The sequence below is a fragment of the Cryptomeria japonica genome, chromosome 10, assembly GCF_030272615.1.
Source record: "Cryptomeria japonica chromosome 10, Sugi_1.0, whole genome shotgun sequence".
In the NCBI taxonomy this organism is placed as follows: Eukaryota; Viridiplantae; Streptophyta; class Pinopsida; order Cupressales; family Cupressaceae; genus Cryptomeria; species Cryptomeria japonica.
The window spans coordinates 563,298,119-563,325,421 of NC_081414.1; the positions used below are offsets into that span (position 1 = coordinate 563,298,119).

The 27,303-nt window shown below is 37.1% G+C and overlaps 1 protein-coding gene across 4 annotated transcripts in view; it reads right to left on the reverse strand.

The window, feature by feature from the left end:
* LOC131060730 (NADPH-dependent diflavin oxidoreductase 1) overlaps positions 1–27,303 on the reverse strand; it is a 263,737-nt gene that overhangs the window by 124,006 nt on the left and 112,428 nt on the right. For 3 of the 4 annotated variants that reach the window (XM_057994083.2, XM_057994081.2, XM_057994082.2), the window contains 3 exons: positions 17,192–17,313; positions 4,042–4,116; positions 3,839–3,949 (listed from right to left, as the gene is read on the reverse strand). In XM_057994083.2, the coding sequence (XP_057850066.2) occupies positions 3,839–3,949; positions 4,042–4,116; positions 17,192–17,313 (308 nt within the window). Of the gene's footprint in view, positions 1–3,838; positions 3,950–4,041; positions 4,117–17,191; positions 17,314–27,303 lie in introns of those variants that run through there. The other variant, XM_059212840.1, reaches the window with a different exon arrangement.

Here is a 27,303-nt window from a genome sequence, read left to right on the forward strand (position 1 = left end):
CTTCCTCCTCTTCTTCTTGCTCCTTTTCAGTCTCACACTTGCACTCACTCTTTTCACTCCTTCAATCACACTTCTCCAAGTTTTTTCTCCTCTTCAGCTTGCTAGAAAAAAAATCAGACTTAGAAATGTGAATGAAATCATCAAATTTGGTGGTTTTGTGTTGTATTGGGGGAAGGGGTGGGGCCCACATCAAATTAGGGTTACCCCCCAACCCCAAAAAATAGCTCATTATTTTAAAAAAAAAAAAACATTAATGCTTTTATGCGTTGGGCAACGGGAGACTTTTCGACATCTCCCCGCCCCCGAGAAACCTCTAGGTGCCTCCCAAGGATTCTTGGAGATATCAAGACGTCTCAGTATCCCCAAGAATCCTTGGGAAAAGACGCGGAGACGTTTCCCCGTCTCCGGTGGTGGTGCCGAGAGATGCCACGTCCCCGTCTCCCTGTCCTAGAAACGTCCTTGTCTCTGAAACGCGGGTCAAAAGGGGGCGAAATGCATTTTCGTGGAACACTGGTACTAAGTGGGTACTCAAAAACAAGCTATATGAGGATGGCCAAGTTGTGAGGAACAAGCAAGACTAGTATGCAAAGGATATGCTCAAGTCGAAGGAATTTATTACGAACAAACCTTCGCCCTTGTTGCTCATATGGAGGTGATAAGGATGTTTTTAGCTTTTGCTAGCCATAATAATTTCAAAGTCTACAAAATGGATGTGAATTTTTCCAATCTTAATGGCAATCTAGAGGAAGAGGTATACAATGAACGACCTGATGGATCCATCCTCTCAAAGAATGAAGACTATGTTTGTCAGCTATAGAAAGCACTTTATGGGCTAAAACAAGCCCCGAGGGCTCAGTGTTCAAGGCTAGAGAAGTATCTTCAACAGCAACGCTTCGAAACATGAATAGTAGACAACAATCTTTATATCAAGAATGAAAGATATCACCTTTTATTGTTTGAATCTATGTAGATGATATCACTGTTGGAGGTAGTAGTGACAATATGTGTCAACAGTTTGCCATGGAGATCCAAAAATAATTTGAAATGTCCAGGCTTGGTGAGTTATCTTTCTTCCTCAAGTTATAGATTTCTCAATTAGATAAAGGGATATTCATTACACAAACCAAGTATGCTAAGGAAATGTTGAAGAAGTTAAGAATGCAAGATTGCAATCCAGTGAGCACACCCATGGTAACAAAATGTAAATTGAGTGAAGATAATGAATCAAACGAGGAAAATCAAACTCTTTACCTGTCAATGATTGGAAGTCTATTATTTGTGACACCTACAAGGCCTGATATTATGCAAGTTGTTGGTTTGGTGGAATGGTTTCAGGAAGCACCAAAGGAAAACCATGTGAAAGCGGTCAAAAGAATATTCAAATATCCAAAGGGCACTATGGATTTTGGGTTGTGGTATCCATGAGGTGAAGATTTCACCCTTACAACATATATAGATGCGGATAGATGCGGATTGGGCCGACAATGTTTATGATAGAAAAGGCTTAAGTGGAGGAGCACTTTTCCTTGGTAACAATCTTGTATCTTGGTTGAGTAAGAAATAGGCTTCAGTTTCATTATCTACAGCAAAGGTAGAATATATTACAGCAACAACTTGTTACACACAGCTCCTACGGATGAAACAAGCTTTGAAGAATATTAAGGTTGAGTACGAGCATCCCATCTCCATATTCTGTGACAATACGAATGCAATCAACATCTCGAACAATCCAGTTATGCACTCCAACACCAAGCATATTCAAATTAAATATCATTTCTTAAGAGAGCATGTGATTGATCAACTAGTGAAGTTAGACTACATTGCTACAAAGGAACAAATTGCAAACATTTTCACAAAGCTCCTTCCAAAAGAAAATTTTGAGTACATGAGAGAGAAATTGGTAATGACATCACTCTCATACAATCCTAAGTTCCTCAAAAGAAGCATGTGTTGAAGGATAGTTATTCATTGTCTTATTTTTAACCTCGGAAAGCCTTTGCCATTGATGTCAAAGGGGAAGGAGTAAAGAATCAGTCAATGGTAGATGTATGGTCTTGTTGCATGAACAGTTTATTCCTTTGCAGGGTTGCTATCAATGACAAAGGGGGAGTTTATTGGATTTTTGTCATTGATGTCAAAGGAAAAATCTAAAGATATCATGCTGTTGCTTTAGAAGGATCAATTCAGAACTTTTTATGCAGAAGTTTTATACACAATAGAATTAAATATAAAGGGGAAGATTCATTCTTTTTCAAGTCAGAATTTTATCCTCAAATAGGGCCGACCAACCTTGCCCCATATTGAAATCGTCCCTTCCTTGTGCAGGCCAACCCTACAAAGTGTGTCACCCCCATTTGGTGGAGTTAGAATTAAATAATTTATTTAACTTAACATGGGCCAACCCTTGGAGTTTTAGCTCCCCTCCTCGAGATTTAAATTTCAAAATAATTACATATTTGTTTTTGCAAGGGTCAAACTCTCTTGAATGGATCACCCATCTTGGGAAGAGTCACATTCCTTGGTGAAGGCTTATATTAGATCGGGTATAAAACAAGGTTAAGAGGAGATGTAAAAAGCAAGTTTTTAATGGAATATCTTTCCATTCATTAGCAGACTTATAAGCAGATCTGATGTTATTAAAATCAAATTTTATGAGCAGACTTAAGTGTATAAGCAGATCTTAAGAAGATATATGAGCAGATCTTGAGAAGATACATGATCATATCTAAAACATGATTTATAGAAGCCCTATATGCTGAGTAAAGAGCAGATCTCAAAGGACAGGTTTGGAGCAGATTTAAGGCACTCTTAAGGCAGTTTTGGGGAGATTTATTTCAAGATATCTAAGATTTTATTGTAAGAGGTTGGTGACTCAAATTCAAGGAGATTGGTGTCTCTTGCTAAGTTGAATCTCAGTGGTGGAGATTGGTGTCTCCAATGGGTTGGTGCCTACGAAAGTTATAACAAGATTTTACAAAAGCAATATTTTGCTGTGGTTTTCTCCTGCAAAGGTTTCCACATTTATAGTGTGTTTGTCATGTGTTCCTTATTGCTAGATCTTGCATGTGTGTTATTGTTGTGCATGATTCAGATTGAAATATTACTGTTGTGGTTAATTAAGTTTTGAAAAAGTAAAAGATTGTTGTTACACTTTTAGCATTCGTTGTTTGCATATCATGATCATTTAAATAATTGTTCTACTTTTGTGTTGGTAGCATTGATATAACCCTCCACATACAAGTAAGATGTTGTCTAGATGTTTGAGCAAGATATTTTGACACATTCAGCTTAGGATAGACAACCAAACTTAAGATATACAGTTGAATTTTTATAATGTTACACACACACACACACACACACACACACATACATACATACATAGATATATATATATATAATCTTTTTGCTTGGCCCAAATTCATTATGCAAGTTAATTTTAGTGGGACTGCTATCTCCATAGTACAAATTTTGGATCACCTATAACTATTTTATATCAATACAAACTTTGTTCAACATACTGCACACAAAGCTTTAACGGGAGAAGCATGTAATTTACCTACCAAAGTGATCTATTAAATTCGTTTCTCCCATCTTGTCAAGGTTTTGATATAAAGAATTAAATCCTCTACTTGGTATTTTTTTCATTTTTTTTATCATGATATTAGCGATAAGAACTAAAATACATAAACAACACACAATCCTAAAGGCAACAGCACATACATCTTTCTGTAGCAAACTCAATTAACTAATGTGAAATCTAATAAACCCCTAAAAAAGCAATATATTGCATAAGACCAAGTAATCTTCAAACAAGTGGGAAGAAAAATACTCCACTAACCGTGATATAGGCATCTGGATCCAAGCCACAGTGTCCAATGAAAGCATCAACTGCAGCTACATTTTGACTTGGCATCACTTCAAGGACATCACCGGTTTCATACTGACTGTCCTGATATAGATATTAAATTATGAAATTCATTTATACCTGAAATTTATACAAGCTTGTGATTTACCAAAAAAAGAAACAATAGCACTACTTACAGAACATCCCAACTCAAACTCAATGTGTCGCACATCTCTTTCATAGTCCTCCCCAGTCAAACGCTTGTTTTCTATCTGGAATAGAAAGAGGAAAAGAAAAGAAACTGTAAACATTAAAACAACAGAGTTAAGCAATAGAAACTTAACTGATGACCAGCACCACCCATGCAAAGCTACAGTCCCTGCCTTCCAAGTGACCTCTTGAAAGAGAATTAGAAATGTAATTAATAGAAGACAAATTTCATCATGTTCAATGACAAATGACCAAAATTCTTGTAGGAACATAACACATAATGGAAAACCAGAGCAAAAAGATATTGCCAAGAATATAAAACTTACGCAGTTTAAACTATAAAGGGCACATGAGAGTATTTTGTGTATAATTGAGCACTATTGATGATAATGTTTTATTTCATATATAGGTGACCTCATTCCAAGATTGGAGGTCATCAAGCAAGACCAAGCTATACTAACCTATTGTTATCGGCTGCTACTGTTTACCTCACTGGGTAAACAGGAAGAATACAGAAATCGCACAGCAATGCACAATGCAAATACCAAGGAAGTACCAGAATAAACTTTCCATTGATGTCAAGAGATGTTCATATTATATTCTGTCGTCAACATTACATGTCCTCCAACACCCGGAGGTGGTACAATATATGACAGCCGAAGGGGTGCGACACAACCATCGTGACTCCAACTACCTACCCGTCGGCTAACTGACTATCAATAATTAACATTACTAAACTATACATTTTTTCCGATAACATCATCCCCCCCAAAAAAGAAGTCGTCTCCGACGACTAACAACAAAATGGAGACAATGCATATATACACCCAAAACAAAGTCAAGGAGGGGGTTGAGGAAGCGTCCCTGAAGTCGAAGGCTGGGATGCTGGTGTCTGGGCCGCCAGGCGGGCGCAGAGGTCATAAACCTGCTGTGTGCGTGCTGCCACGTCCCGCTCCGCCACCAACACCTTCTCCAAAGCCGTCTTCACCATATGCGCAGCTTCCAGCAACTCCTTCTCCTTGGTATCCGCGGACTCTGTCATACCGACCAACTGAGTCTGCAACAAACCCGCTCTGCAGTGACAGCATCCAACTCCTGCTGCACAAGGCTCCGCACACTCTGCTCTTCCGACAGGCGGATGTCAACCGCAACCTTCTCTGCACGGGCTGTCTCAAGCTGTGCTAACAACTGCGTCCTCTCGGCTGCCCAAGAAGCCTGCTGTCTGGCGAGATCTCTCTCTATCTCTGTACGAGCAGCCTCGCGGACCGCGGACTCATGCTGCGTCTGCCGCAGTGCATAGTAGGCATCCCTGTACACCTGCTCAATCTGTCGGACGAGAGTAGTCACCCTGGCCTCCACGACGGGCTGAGGCACACTCCAAGCCTCAAGCATTGCATCTGTCTGAATAGCTGGCCACCCCTGTGACTCAAAGCATGCAGCAAAAGCTGTCGAACAGCCTACCCGCATAAACTGGAGGACCTGCTCTAATTCCTCCACAACCTGCTGCAAAGCCCATGTCTGAGCCGTTGCCACCACTCGCCGACCCCTCGTCACCATATCTGCTAAGTAAGCCTCAATGTCCTCCCCATCCTGCCTCGAAGGCTGGGACCCCGATATAGGTGCAGGGGGCTCGAGTGGGATCAAAACTGCTGCCTGCTGGCACCAAGGTGTCTCCTCTACCCCCGCCTGCTCCTGGATAGCAGGGATGACTTCTCCTATCTCATGCCCTACTGCTGGTACCGGTGTCTCACCTGATGAATCCTCTAAGTCTACCACCTCCGTCAGAGGCTCTCGCAGAGGTGAGAGTACAGCAGCTCCTACTGGTGGCATCACCGTCATCTGAAATCGCCGGGTCAGCCAACTCCCCATAGCCTACTAGTTGCATAGCTGATTGTTCATTGGTGTTCTGTTTTGTTTTATGTCTTTGATTATATTTTGTTATATTTGCATAGCTGATTGTTCATTATTGTTATATTTTCTCTGCGGAAAGAAGAGAAATCTACCTTGTTTCTGCAATGGACAGAAAAGCTAAATTACTTTAAGTCTATATACTGTTAGCATTTTAATTTGTCTCCCAATTAACAATACAAAATGAAGCAGCACATACAGTAGAACTTTTCTTCAAATTACAAGGGGAAGCTCCTTGAGACCTAACTATACCTAAATACTCTAGACCTAAATTATAGACAAAACTTACAAGTTTGCACACCATAGAAGAATTTCATGGGGGGTCTCAAATAAATGTAAAATACTGATTCATTCTGTTTTTGTGTCGGATGCATGCACCAAACTCTTAATAATCAAGCCTTGCGTCAAGATTTTTAGACATAAAGGAGGGTAAATATATCAAGCACAAATAAACAAAACTTCCTAATGGCTAAAATCAAGACTAATATTCAATTGCAAACAAATATTTGAAGGCTAAATAGACAAATGATTACTACCAGCTAAAGCAGAGACTACTAAATCGGCATAAATAAGAAAAAATTTAACAAATGAACACCACAGTTTCATGAAATAAACAAAACTACACACAAAGCTACAATTTGAAAGATGAATCTTACCAATACACAACTCAACTAAATATAAGCTCCTCTCATTTTACTTCATGACATTACAAATATGCAATCACTATTACGACAACTTCAAATAAATAATAGCATTTGCAGCATAAAAGGGACTTCAACTAACATTCTTAGTATATGTGTTAAAAGACATTTTTTATAAGCTCACAAAGGATTGCTTTTAGAGATTTAAGAATAATAATTAAATATTCCCCAAAAGTATCACTTCAAGGTGATTTTATCCCTATCTACAAAAAAAAGTAGAAAGAAAACTTCTTTATAGGTAAACTAATCTAAAACAATTAATTAAATAAAAGGATTAACAATAGTCTCTATTCAATCACCTAAAAATTGCCATCATTGATGTTGACAATTGCAACCACTGCTGAAAAATAGAAATTTGCCATGAGTGACTTTTTGAAAATCTAAAGCAATTTTTTATTTAAAACCGTTGAATCCTCTAGACCAAAAAATCATCGCATATGTTTTGGAAAATTATTGAAACTCTATGAACATGAAACTAATGAGTATTCAGCCAAAACCAACCTATTGACTTGGAATTACAACCCTAATCATGTTGAATTCACTACTTCATCATATCAATATGTTGGTCCTAAGTTACTGGGTCTGCCTGTTTGCAGGCTTGATCATGGTTTGGTTTGCATTGGTTCCGGTTACCGGTCTAGTTCGCATACGGGTCCGGCAAAATCTGCGAAGAAATCCTTTGTGAAATCCATCGGTATCACTTCAAGCCGAAAGGAAAGGAGTCGTGCATAGAAAGGAATGGATTAAATTGAATATAACTTTTACATGTTTTTTGTACTAACAAACCCAAAACCCCAAAAAAAAATTTAGCCATACTGGCAAACTTTGCCATAACTTAGTTTTAGTCGTATTGAAAATGCCAATATGGAACCCTACTTCAGCAACAACTTGATGACTTCCTCCACGATGATAACTTGAGGTCTGAAATATGACCTACTTATCAATGGCCTAGTGCTTTGGCATGCATTTTTATCAATTCAGCCTATTAGGGAAAAGGAACTTGGCATGCAATTTTTCTCAATTCAGCCTATTAGGAAAAAGGAACAGCCATTGCCACCAACCCTGGAAAAACCAAAATGCCACTCTATGAAAATCTTTAACCAAAAACATTAAAGCTTGCCACCAAACCTACAAAAGGAAGAGAAATCCAACTTGTTTCTACTAGTGGAAGTAGAGGTAAATTGCCTTAAGACTGAATGAAGACCAGCCTTCACATAGGCATTGAGATTTCCATGCTTTTATCTCTAACTTTTCCCTAAAACACTTAACATAGGCATTAGAAATACACGTTAGCCAGCTAAATTTAGGGTGCCAAAATTTAAAGCTTGTTGCACTGAACAAAAAGTGAACCAATGTTAATGATTCTATTGTCTTCTAAACAAGGCACCTTTTCCTAATGGTTAAGACAACTACAATGTTGTACTTGGGGGAATTAAGGAGTAGCAAAGCCAAGCTAAAAATATGCATGTGTTGTTTTGTAAACCTCTTATGCTCATCGTGATTTCATAAATTAATTGCCACATTTAGGAATCTAGGTGAAACTTCCTTTTGGCACTGCCAATACAAAAAATTGCCAACCTTGACTTTGTTTTCAAATACTTTCCACATGCCATGTTCATTAAAGACTTAACCATATTTGCTGATTACCAGGCAGAAGATAGAGATGGTTTAACTTTAACCAACACAAAACAACTACTAAATTCTTTGATTCTTTCCTCATTCTTTTCTGAGAGTGCTTTCATAACATCATTGCCACACTAAGATGGAATTTTCTTATGTTATTGCCCCTTGTAACATCCCCGTCCAATTTCTGAAACTAAACAAGCAGAAAGAACCTTGTATGCTCCAGGCATGGCCGGCTTAAGGCAATTTCATTTTAGTTAGTACCAGAAACAATGATTGAACTTAGCAAGAGTAGTAAATGTGCAGTTATAATAAAGATTTTTGAGGATGCTCACAGGTCTTCATCAAGTATGCAGTGATAGGTTTATAAGATAAAACAGTTATGTTGATACCTCAAGAAAGCTCCTTGTATTATCTTTATAAATGAAGTTGATAGCATGCAATACCAAGCAAGATTATTGGCAAATGTATGAGCAAGTTGTTGGAAATTGTCATTAATACTGAATGACATCTATGTCAAGTAAATCATCGTGGAAATACACTCCATATTCAATAAGGCAACTTAGATAAGATTTGTTTATTCTAACACACAACAAATTCATTAAGGCAGCGATCCTGTTGAAGACTCACAGAAACGATAAGTCAATTCTCCTAATAAACTGACCCATGTTTGAACCAGAGATTAGAAAATCGCCCAAAAATCGCGAGACTCGGCGAGGCCGAGTCCGAGACATGCTTGCAGAGTCTCTGGAACTCGGGCTCGGGATCGGCCGAGTCTGACGAGCAAACTCGCCAGACTCGCCGAGTTGGCAAGTTTGGCAAAAACTTGCCAAACTCGGCGAGTCCCGAGCCTCAAACTTGGTCGGCGTCCATGCATAAACAAAGACAAAAAAAACATTTTAAATAGATTTTTGAAGTCCGTTTTTTTTGTTTAGTTATCTCCAACCCCTAAAAGTGAACTTAATTTCATTCACTTGCAAAAATAGGAGGAGTAAAGTAAGTTGGGAAGAAAAACAAGGGTGCATAGAAGAAAAACCAGCAAGGAGGAAGCTCAAGTTTTCTTCAATTTATCACATTGGGGCTGCATTGTGTTTGGATTTGGTGCATCAAGAGTTGGATAGGAAGAGTTTGCAACTCATTTCAAACTTGTTGTAAGAGGTAAGATTGTTTTTTTAAAGATTTTTTTGTTTCTTGCATGCAAAAATTCCATTTTCTATTCATTTATTTTGAAAGTTTTACATTTTCTTCCTAAATCTTTTGCATGTTTGTAACTTTGTATGTAGCATGTAGTATGTAGTTGTACTATGTAGGGTTGTATGTAGGGTTGGTAAAAAAAATTTTTTAAAGTAGGGTTTGACAAACCATACAATGTTTTTTTTAAAAAATTTACAAACCCTACCTTAGTTTTTTTTAATATATGTATTAATTTCATTTTGTATTTGTAATGTTTTATTGCAGCAAACTTCACTTTATTATTTGCCTCAACTTCAAGTTTCACAAAACTATCCTACAATGTCTACTTCAGCTTCTAGACCCCCCATTAGAAAGGACCCTGCTTGGAAATATCATGAGGATTTTCCAGGGCAAGGAAAGGGGCAAACAAAAAGTACATTTTGCAAAACAATATTCCATGGAGGTATATATAGACTAAAATAGCATATTTCTGGTGTGCGTGGACATGATGTCGAACCATGCCTAAAAGCACACCCTGAGGCCGTACGTGAATGTTATGTAATGGTTGAGGAAATTAAAAGGAAAAAGAAACAAAAGGAGGATTGAGCGGCCATTGGGAGAGAGGTAACTTTAGGAAGAGTGACACAGTTAGGTTGTGTTGGAGGCACTTCTTCCTTACCTTCATATCGTTCCACTCAGTTTCCTACAGCTGCTACTTCCGCTTCTACTTGTTAGGATTCCCACAGATATTGAGAGGGGGGGGTGAATCAGTATCTAATCGGTATATCAATTTTCTTAACTTAAAACATGTAGAGCATATTAAAACAGTGTACCGGTAAGCAAAAAGCAATGCAATAAACAGAGATACAAACAACCACATGAAAGACACACCATAACACAATGATTTAACGAGGAAACCTGGTGTGGGAAAAACCTCAGTGGGATTTGTGACCCACAATATTCACTTACTGGCCAATAAGAGAATATTACTGCTACAAGAGGGGCCTGCACATGCAGGAAGGCCAAGTGCCTAGAGCACATTGCTCAAAATGGAAGTCTCACTGACTTACAAAATGGATTGTATAAATCCAGTGTCTTGTACTGCTTCAGAATAGCATCTATAATGCCAGATCCAGTACCGGTTTCTTCTCTTCTTCTTACATAAACCCTTAACCTATATTTCGCATAATAGGTTTGCCTAATTACATTCCATATCTCGCATCTCTAACTTCACTCTAATGTTCTACAATGAACTCTTATATATATGAGTCATTTTACATCATGCCAAGTCGGCTTACAAAAATTTTACAATAATAAATAAAATATATTATAACAAAAATCCTGTCGACCTCTGTGTCGATATGCTTCCTTTCACTGTCGGTGCCGGTAGTCTAAGTGCCGGTGTAGAGTCTGCTTTGTTGGTGCCGGTGTAATGCCTTGCCGGTGTCATAGAATTGTAAGGTTGCCATCAATGACAAAACCTTCAATCACCTACAATGTCTCATTGGAGTGTGCATATGCCAACACTACTTCTATAAGTGGCAGTGCCACTGCCACTTCTCATGCTCCTAGCACTAGTAGTTGTAGTGGGAGTGTTAGCATTGGACCTAGGATTCATAAATCTAGGTTGGATACCTTCTTTGTGCCTCGCACTACTCCTGGGTCCCAACAGTCGCTTGAGGGCATGGGTTGGAACAAGGAGGTCCACGATGCCGCTAAAATGGCAGTTGGCAGGTTTTGGACCTACAGCAGTATTCCATTATTTGCAGCCAGGTGAATGTTTTATAACTTTTATGTTTGATTGTTTTAATTTTTATACTTAACTTATCTCATTAAATTTTTATACTTAACGTATCTCATTGGGTTTATTTGTGACAGGTCTCCTTATTGGCAAGAAATGGTTGATGCCCTTAACATATGCGGGGCGGGGTTCAAAGCCCCTACTGAGAGTGATTTGAGGGGACCCATTTTGTCTCAATTGGTGAATGATGTCAAGAAGGATTTGGATGAACAACACCAAATATGGAGCACTAAAGGTTGCACCATCATGACTGATGGTTGGACGGATAGGAAAAATAGAACTCTCCTTAATTTTCTTGTTTCTTCCGCAAGTGATTGATTAATTTTAGTTTCATATAGTCTTTAATTTATTTATTTTTATCTAATGGTTTATTGAATGATCATTGACCTAGCTTTATTTTTTTATTTCAGGGGGCACCGTTTTCATCAAGTCCACTGATGCCTCCGCCCATTGCAAGAATGCCAACTACCTATGTGAGCAGATAGAGTAGGTGATTGATGAGGTGCGTGAGGAGAACATGGTACAAGTGGTGACCGACAATGCAGCAAATTATGTTGTTGTGGGTAAACTTTTGATTACAAACTAATTTTGTTTGCAAATTAATTACTATTTTGTAGTTTGTACCTCCATTAATTACAATTTACAATGCAAAAAATTATGTTGCTGCAGGTAGACTATTGATGGAAAGGCACCCATCTATAGTTTGGACTCCATGTGCTGCCCATTGCATTGACCTCATGTTGGAGGATATTGGAAAAATCCTATGGGTCAAGAGATGTGTAGAAAGGGCAAGAAATGTGTGCAATTTGTATATAATCATTCATGGGTGTTGGCTCTTATGAGACAATACATAGAGCAGGAGGAGTTGCATCGTCCAGGAATCACAAGATTTGCCACAAACTTCATCACATTGCAGTCCATGCTTAGCTCTAAGTCGGCCTTGAGACGTATGATTGTTGGTGAAGAGTGGTCTTCCTCATCCTATGCTGCCACCCCTGCAGGGAAAGATATGGCAGACTGCATTTTTTATGAGCGAGACTTTTGGGTCCCTTGTGATGAGATACTGAAGGTAATTTTTTTATAAATTCTACAATTTAACTTTCTGGTGCTCATTTTTCTAAATTACACAATATTTTCAATTTTGCAGTTTGTTAAGCCCTTGGTGGTTTTGTTGCGAGTTGCGGATGGAGAAAAGCCCGCAATGGACTATATATATGAGGGCATGGATAGGGCAAAGGAGGGCATCAAATCCGTCTATGGAGGAGTTGAGAGCAAGTATGGTCCCATTTGGGAGATCATTGATAGGAGATGGCATCGTCAGCTTCATAGGCCCATCCATGCAACAGCCTATTATCTGAATCCGGCATTCCATTTTATCCCTTCTTTCAAGGCTGATGTGGAGGTCCTTAATGGGCTATACTCAATCATGGAGAAGATAGGACCTGCTGGTACTACTCAGATAGAGCTTTTCGAGAGCTACTGTTGTTCTCAAATGCACAAGGGCAGACCTACTCTCATCCTGTCGCCAAAGACTATAGGACAACTATGATGCCAAGTAAAAATAAATCGTAAGGCTTAATTTTAGTTTTATTGTATATTGTAACTTGTTAAATGAGTTCATGAGTGAGACTGATTTTATTTATTTTTCTCATTTCAAACTTAGATCATTGGTGGAGCTTTTTTGGTCCAACGACACCAAATATTTAGAAGTTGGCCATTCGCATCTTGAGCCAACCATGCAGCGCATCAGGTTGTGAGAGCAATTGGAGTATGTTTGAGCACATACACTCCAAGAGTCGCAATAGATTATCTGTGGAGAAGATGAAAGATCTCGTCTTTGTTCACTACAACCTCTGCCTGAGAATGAGAAAGAATGCATTAGTTGACATTTCTCCTATCATTCTAGAAGAGGTTGATCTTGAAGCAGAGTGGGCCAATGAGAGTCAGACAGATCCTGCGATTCTTGCGGCTGTCTTTAGTGATGATGACAGTGATTGGATTGACCAGGTAGATATAGAGGTTGAGGTTGTAGCCATGGCAGAGGAGGAGCAGAGAGCACGAGCAGAGACAAGAGATACTGAGAGAGACACAATTGTTCCTGATGTTGGTGAGCATGGCATGGTGTCACAGGGAGGGACTATGGATGTTGAATCATCCAAGACCTACCTTAAATGCCTTCATAGGGGGCCAGGGCGAGAGGGTGCACGCTCCTCTGAGCCATAGGGTTGTAGTTGTATTTACCTTTAGTATTTGTGTGGAACATTTGATGATGATCATATGATGACATGGATATTTTATTCCATGAGTTTTGTAATATTGTATACATCTGACAATATTTATATATTTATGTTTGTTATTTCCTTCTGCTACAATTTGTGTTTATGCTTATGTGATTGATGTATACTTGTGTATGTAAACAAATGAGCCGAGTTTGATGATGTTATTGTGTCTTTAAGGTGTATTCAATAAAGGGTGCATGAAACAAGTTTTAAATCTTTAAAAATCTCTAAATTTCTTGAGGTTTTCACTTTCCCGAGTCCAGCCAAGTCTGTAGCCGAGGCTGACTCCGACTCTCGAGTCCGAGTCCGATTTGGCCTTGCCAAGTCCGAGCCAAGTCCGAGTCCCGTTTCTTTGGTTTGAACTCAAAATCAGCAATCAAGAAATATATTAAAAAGCAATAATATTCAAAGAAGATGAAGTCCAACGATTATTGGAAGTTCATGCTATATATATTAGTGAAATGTTACAAGGCAAAGATGGTGATTAGCAGAAGACCCTCAGAGCCAACTTCATAAGAAGCCTTGGCCAACTCTTATATATCAAAAGAAATGCTAGGCAAATAGATCTATAATACTGGCCAACTCCATAAGACTAACTTAAAGACAAATATGTAACCGCACTAACATGCTGGCTGACCAGATTCATTAGGAGAAATTCATTATAGTGAGGAGTACGATTGTTGTGAATACGAAAGATAACAAGGGTGCGATCTGTAATACAACAAAGAACAGCAATCACAATTGAAAGGGTGCAATTAAGATTAGGGAAGAAATCAGTTCATTAGTAGTTAGTAAATGATGAAGAATAAGTCCGCTTAAGGACATAGTTGGTTAATTGTTTGCAAAGGTTATGATGATGGGATACACAACTCTTCATATCATGCCCCTTCAATAGGTATATGAGGAAGGTCATGGAGTCTCAATGGGGCATTGGAGTTTGTTTTATTACCTTGTTTCATATTCAGCACTCAAGGAGCCTTTAACATCCGTGTGAAAGTGGGTATCAACCCGCCCTACTGCAAGGAGAAGCATACATAAGCATAAGGCAGTATTTCAGAATCCAGACACAGCGCCATAGATTAAAGCAGGGATACAAAAATAGATCAGGCACATCTACTCAATTGAGATCTAACCTCTCTTATTACTAATGCATGAACACATAGTCTAATCTGAAACAGCGATTGCTTGTTTTTCATTTATATTCATGACACTTATTATCTCGGATTTCAACATCAGATCCTGGCTTTATTATTCATTTCATTGTTTCTATTCACATATACATATATACATTCAATCATCGAAACCATTACTAAGATAGAATTGTTTCTTTAAGCAAACTGAAGGTGACTTAATTAGTATCAGTTGCAAACTATAGTTATCTTTTGAAGACTAATTCTAATTATCTCTAGAAGGTACATTAAACTCCTTGATTTATGTGTCTGATTACTTGACAACTTAAACACTTTTCTCTTGGGTGAAGATTCATCATCTCTTTGCCACATTTAAATTACTATTAGATGGAGTCTAAAATGGATTTTGCCATAGTAAAGTTCAGTACATTGAGACTTTAAAGTTTAAACACTCCATGTTGCTTGAGCATGCTTCACCTAGTTCCTAGCCATATTTTGGAGACACAATTTAGGTGACTTTGCCGTACAAAAAGTGCACCTAGCTATTTGAAGCAAAGTCTTGATCAATTACTACCAATCTTCTGATTTTATCTCCTCTTGGATTATAGTTGAAAATACTATTTAGACTCCTATATTGTTAATCATTCTTACATGCTGATCTATCATTTATTCTCCAATCCATCCTTGAACATCATCATTGTTTATCTCTCATAATGCGTGAGGCAATCATCTCCACAACACAGAATTTTTACTAGAAAAAACCAGGACAAACTTTTGCAAACTTGGTTTTGATAACAATGGAAGAATAAAGACTGAGTTTCATAAGGGTGCCAACACCACGAAATGGTGGTGTAGCATCATTAAGAGTTGTTTTCTGTTAGGATTTGGTGATCTCAATGCTTCTCTTCCCCAAGTGACTGTCGGCTCATAGTTTCCATAGTTTGGATGAAGGAATGAATGGAACCCCCAATGCTTGTCATCCCAATGTCCTCCAACCAAACTAAGAGCAACTCACTTCAGACATACTAAAATCAATTTTCTTCTTAACTTCCACAAATGTCCCTTGCCCTGTCTCTTGCCTTTGTCTTGGTGAGTGGCTTCTTATATTTCCATTCTTCCTACAGAAAATATGATCCTTAATGGTGTTAGCTTTGCATATCATCCTATAATGGTTACGTCTTGGACAACTACTGGAAGGAACAAGAAACTTGCATTCTTGTACAGCATGTCCTCTTCTCTTGCAAATAAAACAAACGATGGACTCTTTACCTTGTTTACTCACATGCTCTTCTACCTCCTTCTTGGGTTCAGCTAGTGGTGTAAGTAAGTGAAGAGAAATATCCTCGTTTCTTCTTTTCTTCTCGTGAAGTGTCATTCTTTGCTCCTCCCTTCTTTGAAGATTCTTCCCTATACTCGTGATGTAAAGTTTTGCTCACCTTTTCTTTCTTAGATTGCTGCTCATCTTTAAGAGACAATATACGATCATTTCAAGGCTTTACAAAAATGATATTAGAGAAATTTTCACCTCAGATGGACTGTCCTTGATTTTTGCATATTGAAGACCCCATAGAGCTTTCTCCAATCTTTGTGCTTGCATAAACAAAGCCCTCAAATAGTGGTCTTTTCTTCACTATGATAGATTGAAGTGTTCCTTTACCATTTTTTTCAAGCCCTCTTCCATCATATCCCATCTTTGCAAGGAATTTTGAACCTATACCATTGGTATGCATTTCAATTTTGCAAGTGGAATGATTAGATTTTATCTTGAAGAAATCTTGTTCATGGATGCTCTTGCATACCTTTTCTATAGTTTGTTATACTCTTCTTGGTAGACTCCTATTTCTCTTCTTTGAGATTTGATAGTAGGGAATCCTTTTTTATAGCTCTTGTTACAATTGCCTACAATCAACCTGCAATTATTCAACTCTTGCACTCAAATGGTGCAGTTCTCTCCAAACAGTTTTATTTTCTCCCAATACCAACTCATGACCTTCTTGGAGATCTTCAATCTTTTTCTTAAATTTTCTCATGGCTGTTCCATTACAACTTGCACTCTTGAGAAGAATTTAAACAACGGTTATACACACAATCCTCAATGCATCGACCAAATCTTCCTACAAGCCTCAAAGATCATGTTGCTCTGATACCAATTAATCCATGATTTCCACCATTAAGCCTGAAATTAGGGACACACAAACTATTGTTCTAATTGGAATCCAAATGACAATCAATATAGGGAGGTATTGGAATGTTGTAACACTAAAAAATGAAGGCATTGAAATGTGAAATGCATTAGCATTTTAATTTATTACTTTGTACCAATACAAAATGGAGCAGTGTCAAAGGAAAATCCCTTCTTTAAATTAGCAGGGGAAGCTCCTTGATATAAATACTAGATTGTGAATATAATATATAAAAATAAAAACTTATAATGCATAAGAATGGCTTTTGGCTGCAGCATAGGAGACAAGGAACTGTACTGATAGTAGAAACAATGCACAAATGAAAACAAACAACCTTACCATGTGTGCAAAGCACTGAGGTGGAGAAACACTGTTAGACTTGCTAATGGACTTGTTAGCATTATTTGCCGTTTCAATCATTGCACGAGCCCTTAAACATTCCATCAAATTATCCTGAATACCTGCACAGATTTATTAGCCACTAAAGAATATATGAACTGGATCGTAAAACACATAACATAAACTAATCCCTGTTAGTTGATGTGAGAAAGATAGAATTGTTTGGAAAGAACGACAGAAGAAAAGCGCATAATTTTCTGGACCTTGTAAACATCCATATGAGAATACAACAAGATTCATATGCCATAGAATGAAAGGAACAAAATGATTGCTCATATTACGTATTCCTAATCATGGAATACTAAAAAAAAGACTAATTAATATAAAAATACATGCCAAAACTAATTATTTGCATGAGAATAAACAAGAAAAAAGTTCTAACAAGGAGAAATTGGGGATTCTGGTGCAGGAGCACCCTAGGTTTATTGGGCTTCAAAGAGTATAAAGTTGGGATTTTGTTTTGTTTAATGTTATTCCATGTAATAAGGTCCCCAATGACCATTTCATATCTAGTTTGGGTCATAGGAATTAAAGTTGATTCATTTTGCAAATATTGTAAAAAGTTGCAAAACATGGAATGTGAAAAGTCCTAGGTTGTACTTGAGGAAAATTTGAATGGTTGGAAGTTAAAAATTAGTTGGGAATCTGTTGTAAATACCTTAAAAAGGATTTGTAAAGTCGAATTTCATGGTTGGAGAGGGTTGGAGGTTGTTGGAGATTGAGAAGAAGACGAAACCCTTATTTTTGTGCATTATTTTTGAATTTTTCTCATGTTGCAGAATGTTCTCTTCGCTTGAATGAATTTTATCTTTCATGTAATGATCTGAAACTGGTTGGAGAAGTTAGTTATGTGAACCTACTTCCATTTGCAATTGGTCTCATCAGTTTTCAATAGGATTTGTAAAAGTAGTGTTATTTTTGGTACAGGTTGTCCTGAATGACTGTTTTTTCCTGTAACAGTCTGAAAGAAACGTATGGTACAGATTGGTACGGTACAATAACAGTCTGAAACCAATGGGAAAAGGTGGAAAAATGAGTCTAGTTTCATTTTCTTTTTATCTGATCCAATTTCATTAAGTTTTGAATGAGTTATGACATTTTTGGTGAGAGCAGGTCTGTGATAAAACTAGGGTTTCCAGCAAGCATTAAGAAAACTATATCTTTGTATTGCATCATCTCAAAAGGCTCAAACTTGGTGAGAGTCTTATTTATATTTTTGCACAAGGCTCCTACAACGGAATTTGGATTATTTGATCATTTGGGAAAGATATGGATGTTTTTGTGTGTCTTTTCATAGTAAATGTTGTCATGAGGGGTTAACAAAATAATACATTGTTGAGTTGTTTGATGTAATGATGACTTGTATGCCATCAAAATCCATAGTGAGAGGTCATGATCAGGCCAATATTGTATGGCCTTGCTGAAGTTTAGATCACATGTGAAATAGACCAAAGAAGCAACGTATCCAAGTGGTGTAATTGGAATGCACCTTGAATTTATTTAAGTATATGTTGTATGTTGATTGATGTTAGTCCTTTCTGCATCAAACTCAAATCCCTTACAAGTCATTTCAGGATATCACATTACATAATAGAAGCTATTTCAACATTAATAAACATTAGAAACAAAACTATCATTATCTCCACTGAAGCTAATAGATAGATTTTAGAGTGGAAACAAAACTATCTTTATTTCTCAAGAAATCATGTTCTTTATATTCCTCCACGTAAAGGCATTGTAATGATCCCTGAATCTTTTTCTTAATGTTTCTTAGTAAATCGGTTCAGTTGACCTATTGTTGCTTGAGGAGGAGATCCCTCAGTCTTCTAGATTTTTGTCCCATTTTGATTACTACAAGTCTATGTTTTTGTTTATGTAATTGTTGTGTGTTGTTCATTTTCTATATGCTGATATATGCTTCCTTCAATTGTTAGTTGTGCTCAATAAGACTAGGCTTCATAAATAAGGACAGTTTATTATTTACATTAAGGTTGAGTAGGGTCTATGATTCTGTTTTAATAAATTATGTACTTGATTATCCACACTAATTACAGATGACATTCAAGTACAGGTAGGATTCAGCTAATAAGTCCAGCAGGCAACTCCAGCTATCTCCTACTCTCGTGTAGCTTCTGTGTGAAAAAAATCATAACAACACAACAAACTTTATATGGCGAGAAGTAGAAGAAACATACAAATTCTTGTTAATCTTCTCTAAAAACATTAGCTACTCAAAATCAAAAGATGGACTGAACCAAAAATATTTGACACTCTTCAAAAAAGCTCTAGCAATGAGAATGATATCATGGCTAGAAACATGGCTAGAATAATATCTGTATACAGAACTATTTGTATACATAGCAAGGATGCTTTGAAGAAAACAACTGGAAGATACATATTTCTGGTATTGCTAGGAAAGTCAACACAAGTTCATTATTTCTATACCAAGATATTGTGCGGCAATTAGTTAGTGGTCAAGGAAACCATAGGATTATTAGACACTGATGCTTTGCAGTTAGAATTGAAATAGAGGCTCATATGCATTAAAAGACAACCGATGGAGTAAAGATAGTAGAACAAGGCTCCAATAATATGATTAGGAAGAATTCCCATAACAAGTTATCCCATGCCTTAGAATATTGAAAGGGATTCCTAAACAGGAATTAAATGATGGAAAGATAATTGCAGCAGGAGCTGCATATGATTTCAACGCATGGCATTGGGCATTGGTTGCACAAAGCGAAGTCTTGGAAAAAGTGATGAGTATAATGATGAGGGTGATACTCAGGAATATGTTAGTCAATCGTTGACAAAGGCTGGTGTTTTTTATCGGGACTGCATAGTGAGGAGTGCTCATCACTTCACTTTTGATCCACACACGAAGGACTTGAGGATGTGACAGTGTGGATTGGCTTAGGGTTTATACCCTCTATTGTGGGATGGGAATTTGCCATCTACAAAGGGTGGGATTAGTGGCTGCAAGTACCCGACTCAGTTGTTTTTGGGGAATTACTTGCAGGGTCAGGAGTCAATTATCCATCATGCTGATATGTATCTGACAGGGTTTGCTACTTCTATGTCACAGAGATTTCATACAGTTACATGGTTACAGGGTGATTATGGTGTCAGTAGGCATGATGGCTTGGTTAGTTGTCTCATCCAAGAGAGTTTAGCAGATGCTTCCGGATGTTCTTATTTCCGCATGATAGATGGATGTGAGTTCAGATTGTATTGAGATCTAGGTGATGACAGGTTTGGCACTGTGTATTGGTTGAGTCCCATTTGGTTGTTTCACCACTCTCGGCATGGTGAAGTTGGAAACAGAAGAGCGCAGTGGAAGTTTGAGGGTAACAAGCATGGTAGACTTCCATTCTGGATTTGGGATCCAGGAATATGTTGTTGGACACTCTACAGTGTTCTGTGGGATACTTCTTGTGCATCAGGGTTCCAGACAGAGTTCGCTGATGAGTATGGCAATGTGTACATGGTGTGGAGTGCTTACAACTTAACTTTGGGTTCACATGTATACAAGTGGTTTTCGATGCACATCTCTTGTGCGCATAAGTTGAACAGTTGGTATGACGTATATCGTTGCGTAGTGGTGGTTGTTGGTGCTACAGGAGTTAGCTGGAGTTGTGCGGGACATTTCACAGTTATTCTTTGGGGCCTTTTGAGGAATGGAGTTTCTTTGCAGTGGAGATTGCTTGGGGAAAAGCAATTTCAGGGAGGGCAGACTGTAATGTCCCCATTTTGAGCATGCATCGGAGTTAATGGATTTAGCCTATCACTGGGTCCTTGTAGGCTAATATTGGTGATTAGAGGACCCTGTTGTGGAGTTTTTTGGCTCTCCAAAGGACAGTTGTTGGTGTTTTCATCTCCAGACCCTTCATATGTTCCGGGGCATTGATATTCAAAGGTCATTGGTTTGGTTTTGAGGGAACTATTTATAATAAGTCAGTGGATGTCAAAGAGGGACACTTACTATTTTTAGTAAGGCAGTTGGTTGCACAGAGGATACAATGGTTAACTCCCAGATTGAGACGGAATTGAGAAATAATGATTATTTGTGGAGTTATGTTATTTAATTATTAATAAAGTGATTACTTTATTAATAATTAATTATAAAGTGCAATTATAAAGTTTTAAATTCACTTTGTCTAATGGGGCCATGACCCTCAAAAACGTCACTTAAAGTACATTAAATATTATTATTTGTGCACCCATTTATTAAAGTGAAAGGCAATTATTAAATATCATTTAAATGATTTAAAAGAGCCTTCTAGAGAAATCCACCTGATTGGAGATGAATATAAAAGGCACCAAAAGAAATGAAAAAGGTATGATCAGATCATTTGTATACTTGTGTGTTTGGAGAGCTCGTCTCTTGGAGAAGGAAACCTAGGATTTCTGCACTTCTTTCATCATTGAGAACGAAAACTTTAATTGATTTGCATACCTAAGGTTGCGAAATATCTTCTGAAGGGTTGCCCATGGATTGGCTTCATTCAGGAGTCAAGTTTGAGCTTATTGGAGAAGAAAAAACTGAAGTTACTGATCTGCTGCTACAGTGACATGTATAGTACCTACGCTAAAGTGCTGCTGCAGTATTAATCTGTTTTGGTACAGTATTACCCAAGGTTTAGATTGCAGGTTTTCTGCTATAATTTTCAGGGTTCGTGTCATCATCAGCAGATCATTCCAGCAACTTGTGACAGGTTCTTTACATTGAATTCTCATGTTATTTGCTTGTAATCTGGCTGTAGCAAATCGCAGCCATTAGACATGGCATAATCTTGTTATATTAGGGATTGGTAGTGGGAAAATCAGTCATTGTAATTTGCTTGTAGAGCATAATAATCAGAGTTTGTAATCAGACCATTTTATAACAGCATTGAATAAGAGGATTGTAGTTGAGTTTGCATGCCAACTGTTTGTATTAATGTCTATAGGTGCACTTTTCTCATGAGTAGGTCATATATATGCGTCTGAAAATACAAAAAAAGGAATTGCATTTGCATCTTAGCTCTGACTAGACATCTTAGTGATCATTTACAAGCATCCAAAACATATTTGGTGCCAGTCAAACTGTAACCCCGAACCAGCAAGCATACAGGTTGCAAACAAAGTGTTTGTCAAATTGTCTAAGGCAAAAAAATCAGGGTTTTACATCAGAGTCCGGCAAGGCATCTTACAATTTTTTTCTCATTGCGTAAGCAATAAAAACTTACCAACTCCTAATATATTTCTCTAGTCCTTAACGATGTGACTAAACTCGTTGGTGACCTATGGGGTCACATATGATGTTATTACTCCTAAAGATATGTGCAGTGTCTAAACAAGGGTTTCTCATCATAGTGGCAACCTCTTGTTTGGGGCTACATGCGCAGTATTTGTACTAGTTTGGGTTCGTGTTCGAGAGTTCAGTTTGCAGGTTTGGTCAAATATATAAATTACAAGTTGGGATTGTATTGGGTTTGTCCATACAAAAACATATACTCATCAAAAATATATGCATATTTGCGGCAGTAATTAAGTTCAAAATACACCACCATATTAATAGTCAAATAACATAGCAAAATACACCACCATATTAATAGTCAAAAATTAGTCAAACTCGAATGTCATGATATATCTTAAAGGTAGAAAATAATAATGTCAAGTGCCAACTATCAGCAATCATTGATCAAATATTACATAGGTTTAAAATATCATCATCACCTTCTATATTAGATGATGTAAATTGTGGTAAATTAGAACCACAGATAGTGCCATTGGCAACACCACTAGCTCTAGCACTCTCATGCTCACTAGTTGCCTCATAGTCATCATCAACTTAAGTAGGCAGTGGAACCATCCAAGAGAATATGTTTTGGCTCAATAGCCCACTTCCTTGTGTCCCCTTCTTTGTAGCCACTTTCTTTGTGTAAATCACAAGAAGTTTGAATGCACATACACCGAGTCCTCTGTCTTTTTTGAGTGTAATCTATTACACTTTATTGAGTGGATGGAGTACGTGCTCCAATTCTTCTTAGATGAAAATGAACTAGCAACCTATTTAAGACAAAATTAGAGAGTTAACAGTTACAAAATTTATATTTTAGATTATAAAATTAAAATATAAATAAAACCTTAACAATTAAAGATTTTTTATAAAACATAATTGAGATTAAATTTTAATCACAAGAGGTTGTAGGTACATGCATGATTGGCCATGGAAGTAACACCAACCATGAGCAGCAAGACCACTTGTTGGAGCATGCAATTTAGCCCTTACTGAATCCCACGTCCCAATAAGTGAAGATTTTGCAATGTGCTACCTTGTACCCTTGAGCAACTTCAGCATCTATATATGGTGCAACTATTGTTGTCATTGAAAGGATCTAAGCAAGATAATGTTTGGGACTCAATGCAAAGGCGAGAAGATGCAACGAAGTGGTCATTTTGTTCCATCTCTCTTCAATGATTTTGTGAAGTGTTTGAAGAATTTTTCTTCAAAATCTTGCTCTTTTGCATTTATTAAGACTTTCTTCTCAATCATTGAGTCAATAACATCATATACCTCATCTGAACAAGACCTATCCATGTTGATATAACAAATCATGTTGAATATGGGCTCAATGAAACTGAAGAAAAGCTCAACAAAATCCAACCAAATGCCATCTAGGATCATTTGCTTAACCTTTGATGCCCTTTAGTGCTAGATTGCTTCCATATGGACCAATTTGAGTTGATGACCATGTTGGAAAGTGCCTCACGAACCTTCACAAGTCATCACACAACAATTGTGTTGGAGGCAAAACGGGTCTCAGCAACCTATAAGATAATCAAAATTAAAAAAAATTACAAAAATTAAAATTAAAATAAAATTGAAAAGTTTACTAAAATGAACTATATTTATTATTTAACTTACCTTCAACAGCTCCAGTTTCGAGAATGCTCTAAATATGCCTTGTGACGTATGGTTGTTGATGAACATTTGGATCTCTTCGGCCTCAACATACACCTATTTGATCCAATCAATTTTGGTGCCAATATTTTGTAGCATTAGGTCGAGGGAGTGGACAGCACAAGGTATCCAAGAAATCTGTGAATAACACTCCTCAACCAATAACCCAACATCCTACAATTTTTGGCATTGTATGTTATAGCTTGCACAACATTTTGAGAGCCCACTTCTTCAATTGGTTGACATAAGTTGTTAGCAATAAATGCACCATCCTTCACTTCTTCACAGCCCATCGGTCTGAAATACATTGCCCCTTTACGGGAAACTACAATAACATTGATCAATGGGTGATTTTTTGCATCTTTCCATCCTTCAAAAATGATCGGCACCCATGTTTTGACCCAAGAATCCCTTATGGGCTTCAAGGAGTCATCTACAAATTTCACCTCTTTATCCAACAAGGTGCTACACACCTTCTCAAACCCTAGGCTGTAATGTCCCCTTTTTGGGACATTAAAAAGACTGTTAAATAATTAAGCTGTCAAATTGTATCAAATTTAATGACAACTCAATTTAATAATTTAATAGAGCAATTAAAGTGACTTCTAATGTCAAAAAGGAATAATAAAATAAAAGTCACTTTATTATTATTTCCCGTTTGTAAAACTAGATATAAAAGTGAGGAAAATATGAAAGGGCTTTTGGAAGCTTCTTGAGGAGTTTTAATAAAAGGCAGCTTGGGCTTCATTTTGAGCATGCTTGATATGATGATTTTAAGATGAAATTGTTAGGTGCTTTGCATTAGCTAATCGCTGAGGACGGAAACCTTCAATGATCAAAAAGGCTCAATGAAAACCTAGTTCTTCCAAAGTTGTGGATTCGCGACAAAGTTCACATCTGTGCAAATTTGTGAAGTCTCTATTGCAGACAAATTTGTAAGATTTAGGGTTTATTTCAGAAATAAAGCTATTTGCAATTCTGAGGTATTTGATGTTGATATCATATTGTGGCAATGATATGATTTTATTCTAAAAGTTACAAGTCCATAAATATTTCGCTAGAATTCATTATTACTGTGAGCCATATGAATTTTATTATTTGTGGAGTCAGGACTTATTGATATTGCTGATTAATATTTTGTTGGCCCTAAAGCTTTGGGATAGTTGTGGACAGTCATTTTGGGCCGACAAGAGAAGGGCTATAATTTACTGACAGTAGTTAATTCGGACTTCATATAAAGTTCTAAGTATTGATTTATTAATCTTTGCGAAGTTCAGCTGTTGATAAACAATATCAAATCGAATATTATTATCTATCATTGAGTCTAATGTTGAAGGAAATCGTGGTTGAGAAGCATCGTAAATAAATTAATATAGTGAAAAATAATCAATGTGGGGCCCGTGTAATATCTCCACTTTGAAATAGAATTTAATAATAAATGATAATAATAAAATTAAAATATAAAATGATATAATTAAATATGATTAATTAAAAATTAATTAAGTTAATGAAAAGTCAAAAGACATGAAAGGAAAAGTTGTGACACCCTCAACAATGATATATAAAAGGGAGAAGAAAACTTCATTTGAGAGGTGGGATAATTTGGAAATGAGAAGTGCAGATCTGGTTTAAATAATAAGTGCAGATCTGATTATAAAAGGTTGTGTCCCTTTCAAATGGTAGAAATAATGAAGAGTTGCGCTCTTTCAAAGGGTGCTAATGGTGAAAGTGTATGTCTCTTGCCAAAGGGCATACACGATGAAGATGTGTGACCTCTCCCTCAAATTGAGAGATATAAAGGGAAGGAATCAAAAGCATCTAGTGGCATAACCATTGATGAGATCAGATCAGAATTGTTATCAAGTTACAGGAAGTAACATTTGTGTTCTTTGTGGTATGCCTCCCAATCTGCAGGTGACATCTACAGTGCGAACTCCAACCGCAAGCTACAATCTGCGTACAGGTAAGAGGGGTTAAGAAGTCTTAAGGTATATATGTGTGTGGACGTGTGTGCCACACACACACATATATATGCATTTGTATGAATACATATATCTCTAATGATTACTTATATGAATGTAGCAATAAAGATAGGTATCTATGTAGAATATGTATGTATATTTAGGATGATTAGAAAGATTAAAGAATATGTAAATGAAGACGTAAATTATGGAATGGAAAACAGTAATGAATTATAAAATGTAATATTAATGTGATTATATGATGGAGGCTATAGGGAAGAAATTCCCTTAGCCTAATGGCGGGATTATGATAATCCCTGGTAGGCAGTATATACTAAATATCTATATGCATATATGTATGGCTTGGTTGACAAAGTTCATCCAAGAAGAGACAGATTTGGCCGGTCCTCTCTAGTAAACTTGGATGATGAGATGCATCATCCAAGGCAAGGAATTGATCATATATGATGGATAGCTTCATATGGGTTAGTGAGTTATGAGTTGCTTATGAGTGAGTTGCTTAAATAGGAAGAGTTGTGTAGGTGCAAGTGTAGGTGTAAGTGTAGGTGGTGTTAAGGTAATTATGTTGTCCCGGTTGTCCCGGTCGTTTAAAATAATCTTCATATCACCATTTTCTAACAAAAATTATGTTGTCCCGGTCGTTTGAAATAATCTCCAGATCATCATTTTCTAACAAAAATTATGTTGTCCCGGTTGTTGGTCTTCCTTGGTATGGCTTGGGTGTAAGAAATTACATCAAAAATAGGAATCGAATTAACCTTCGATTTCATGGATGGCTTGGGTGTAAGAAATTACATCCAAGACAGGAATCGAATTAACCTTCGATTTCTTGATATGACTTGGAACCAAGATGGGTTCCAAGAAGGCGAGCTCCACAGCCGCCTAAGGACATGTCCCAATGCTGCACTCGTATCCTTTTTAAGAATTGAAATTAGTGTTAATTAAGTAATTGAACTTTAATTGCAAATTAGATTAGTTATGTATATATTTTGGTTGTGTTCTAACAAATTGTTTTACAGGACAATGATCTCTAACTAGTAGGGACATTACAGTGGTATCAGAGCAATGATCCTGCCATCCTGCAAGGTAAAGATGAATCATTGAATCATTCTAGTCAATAAGAA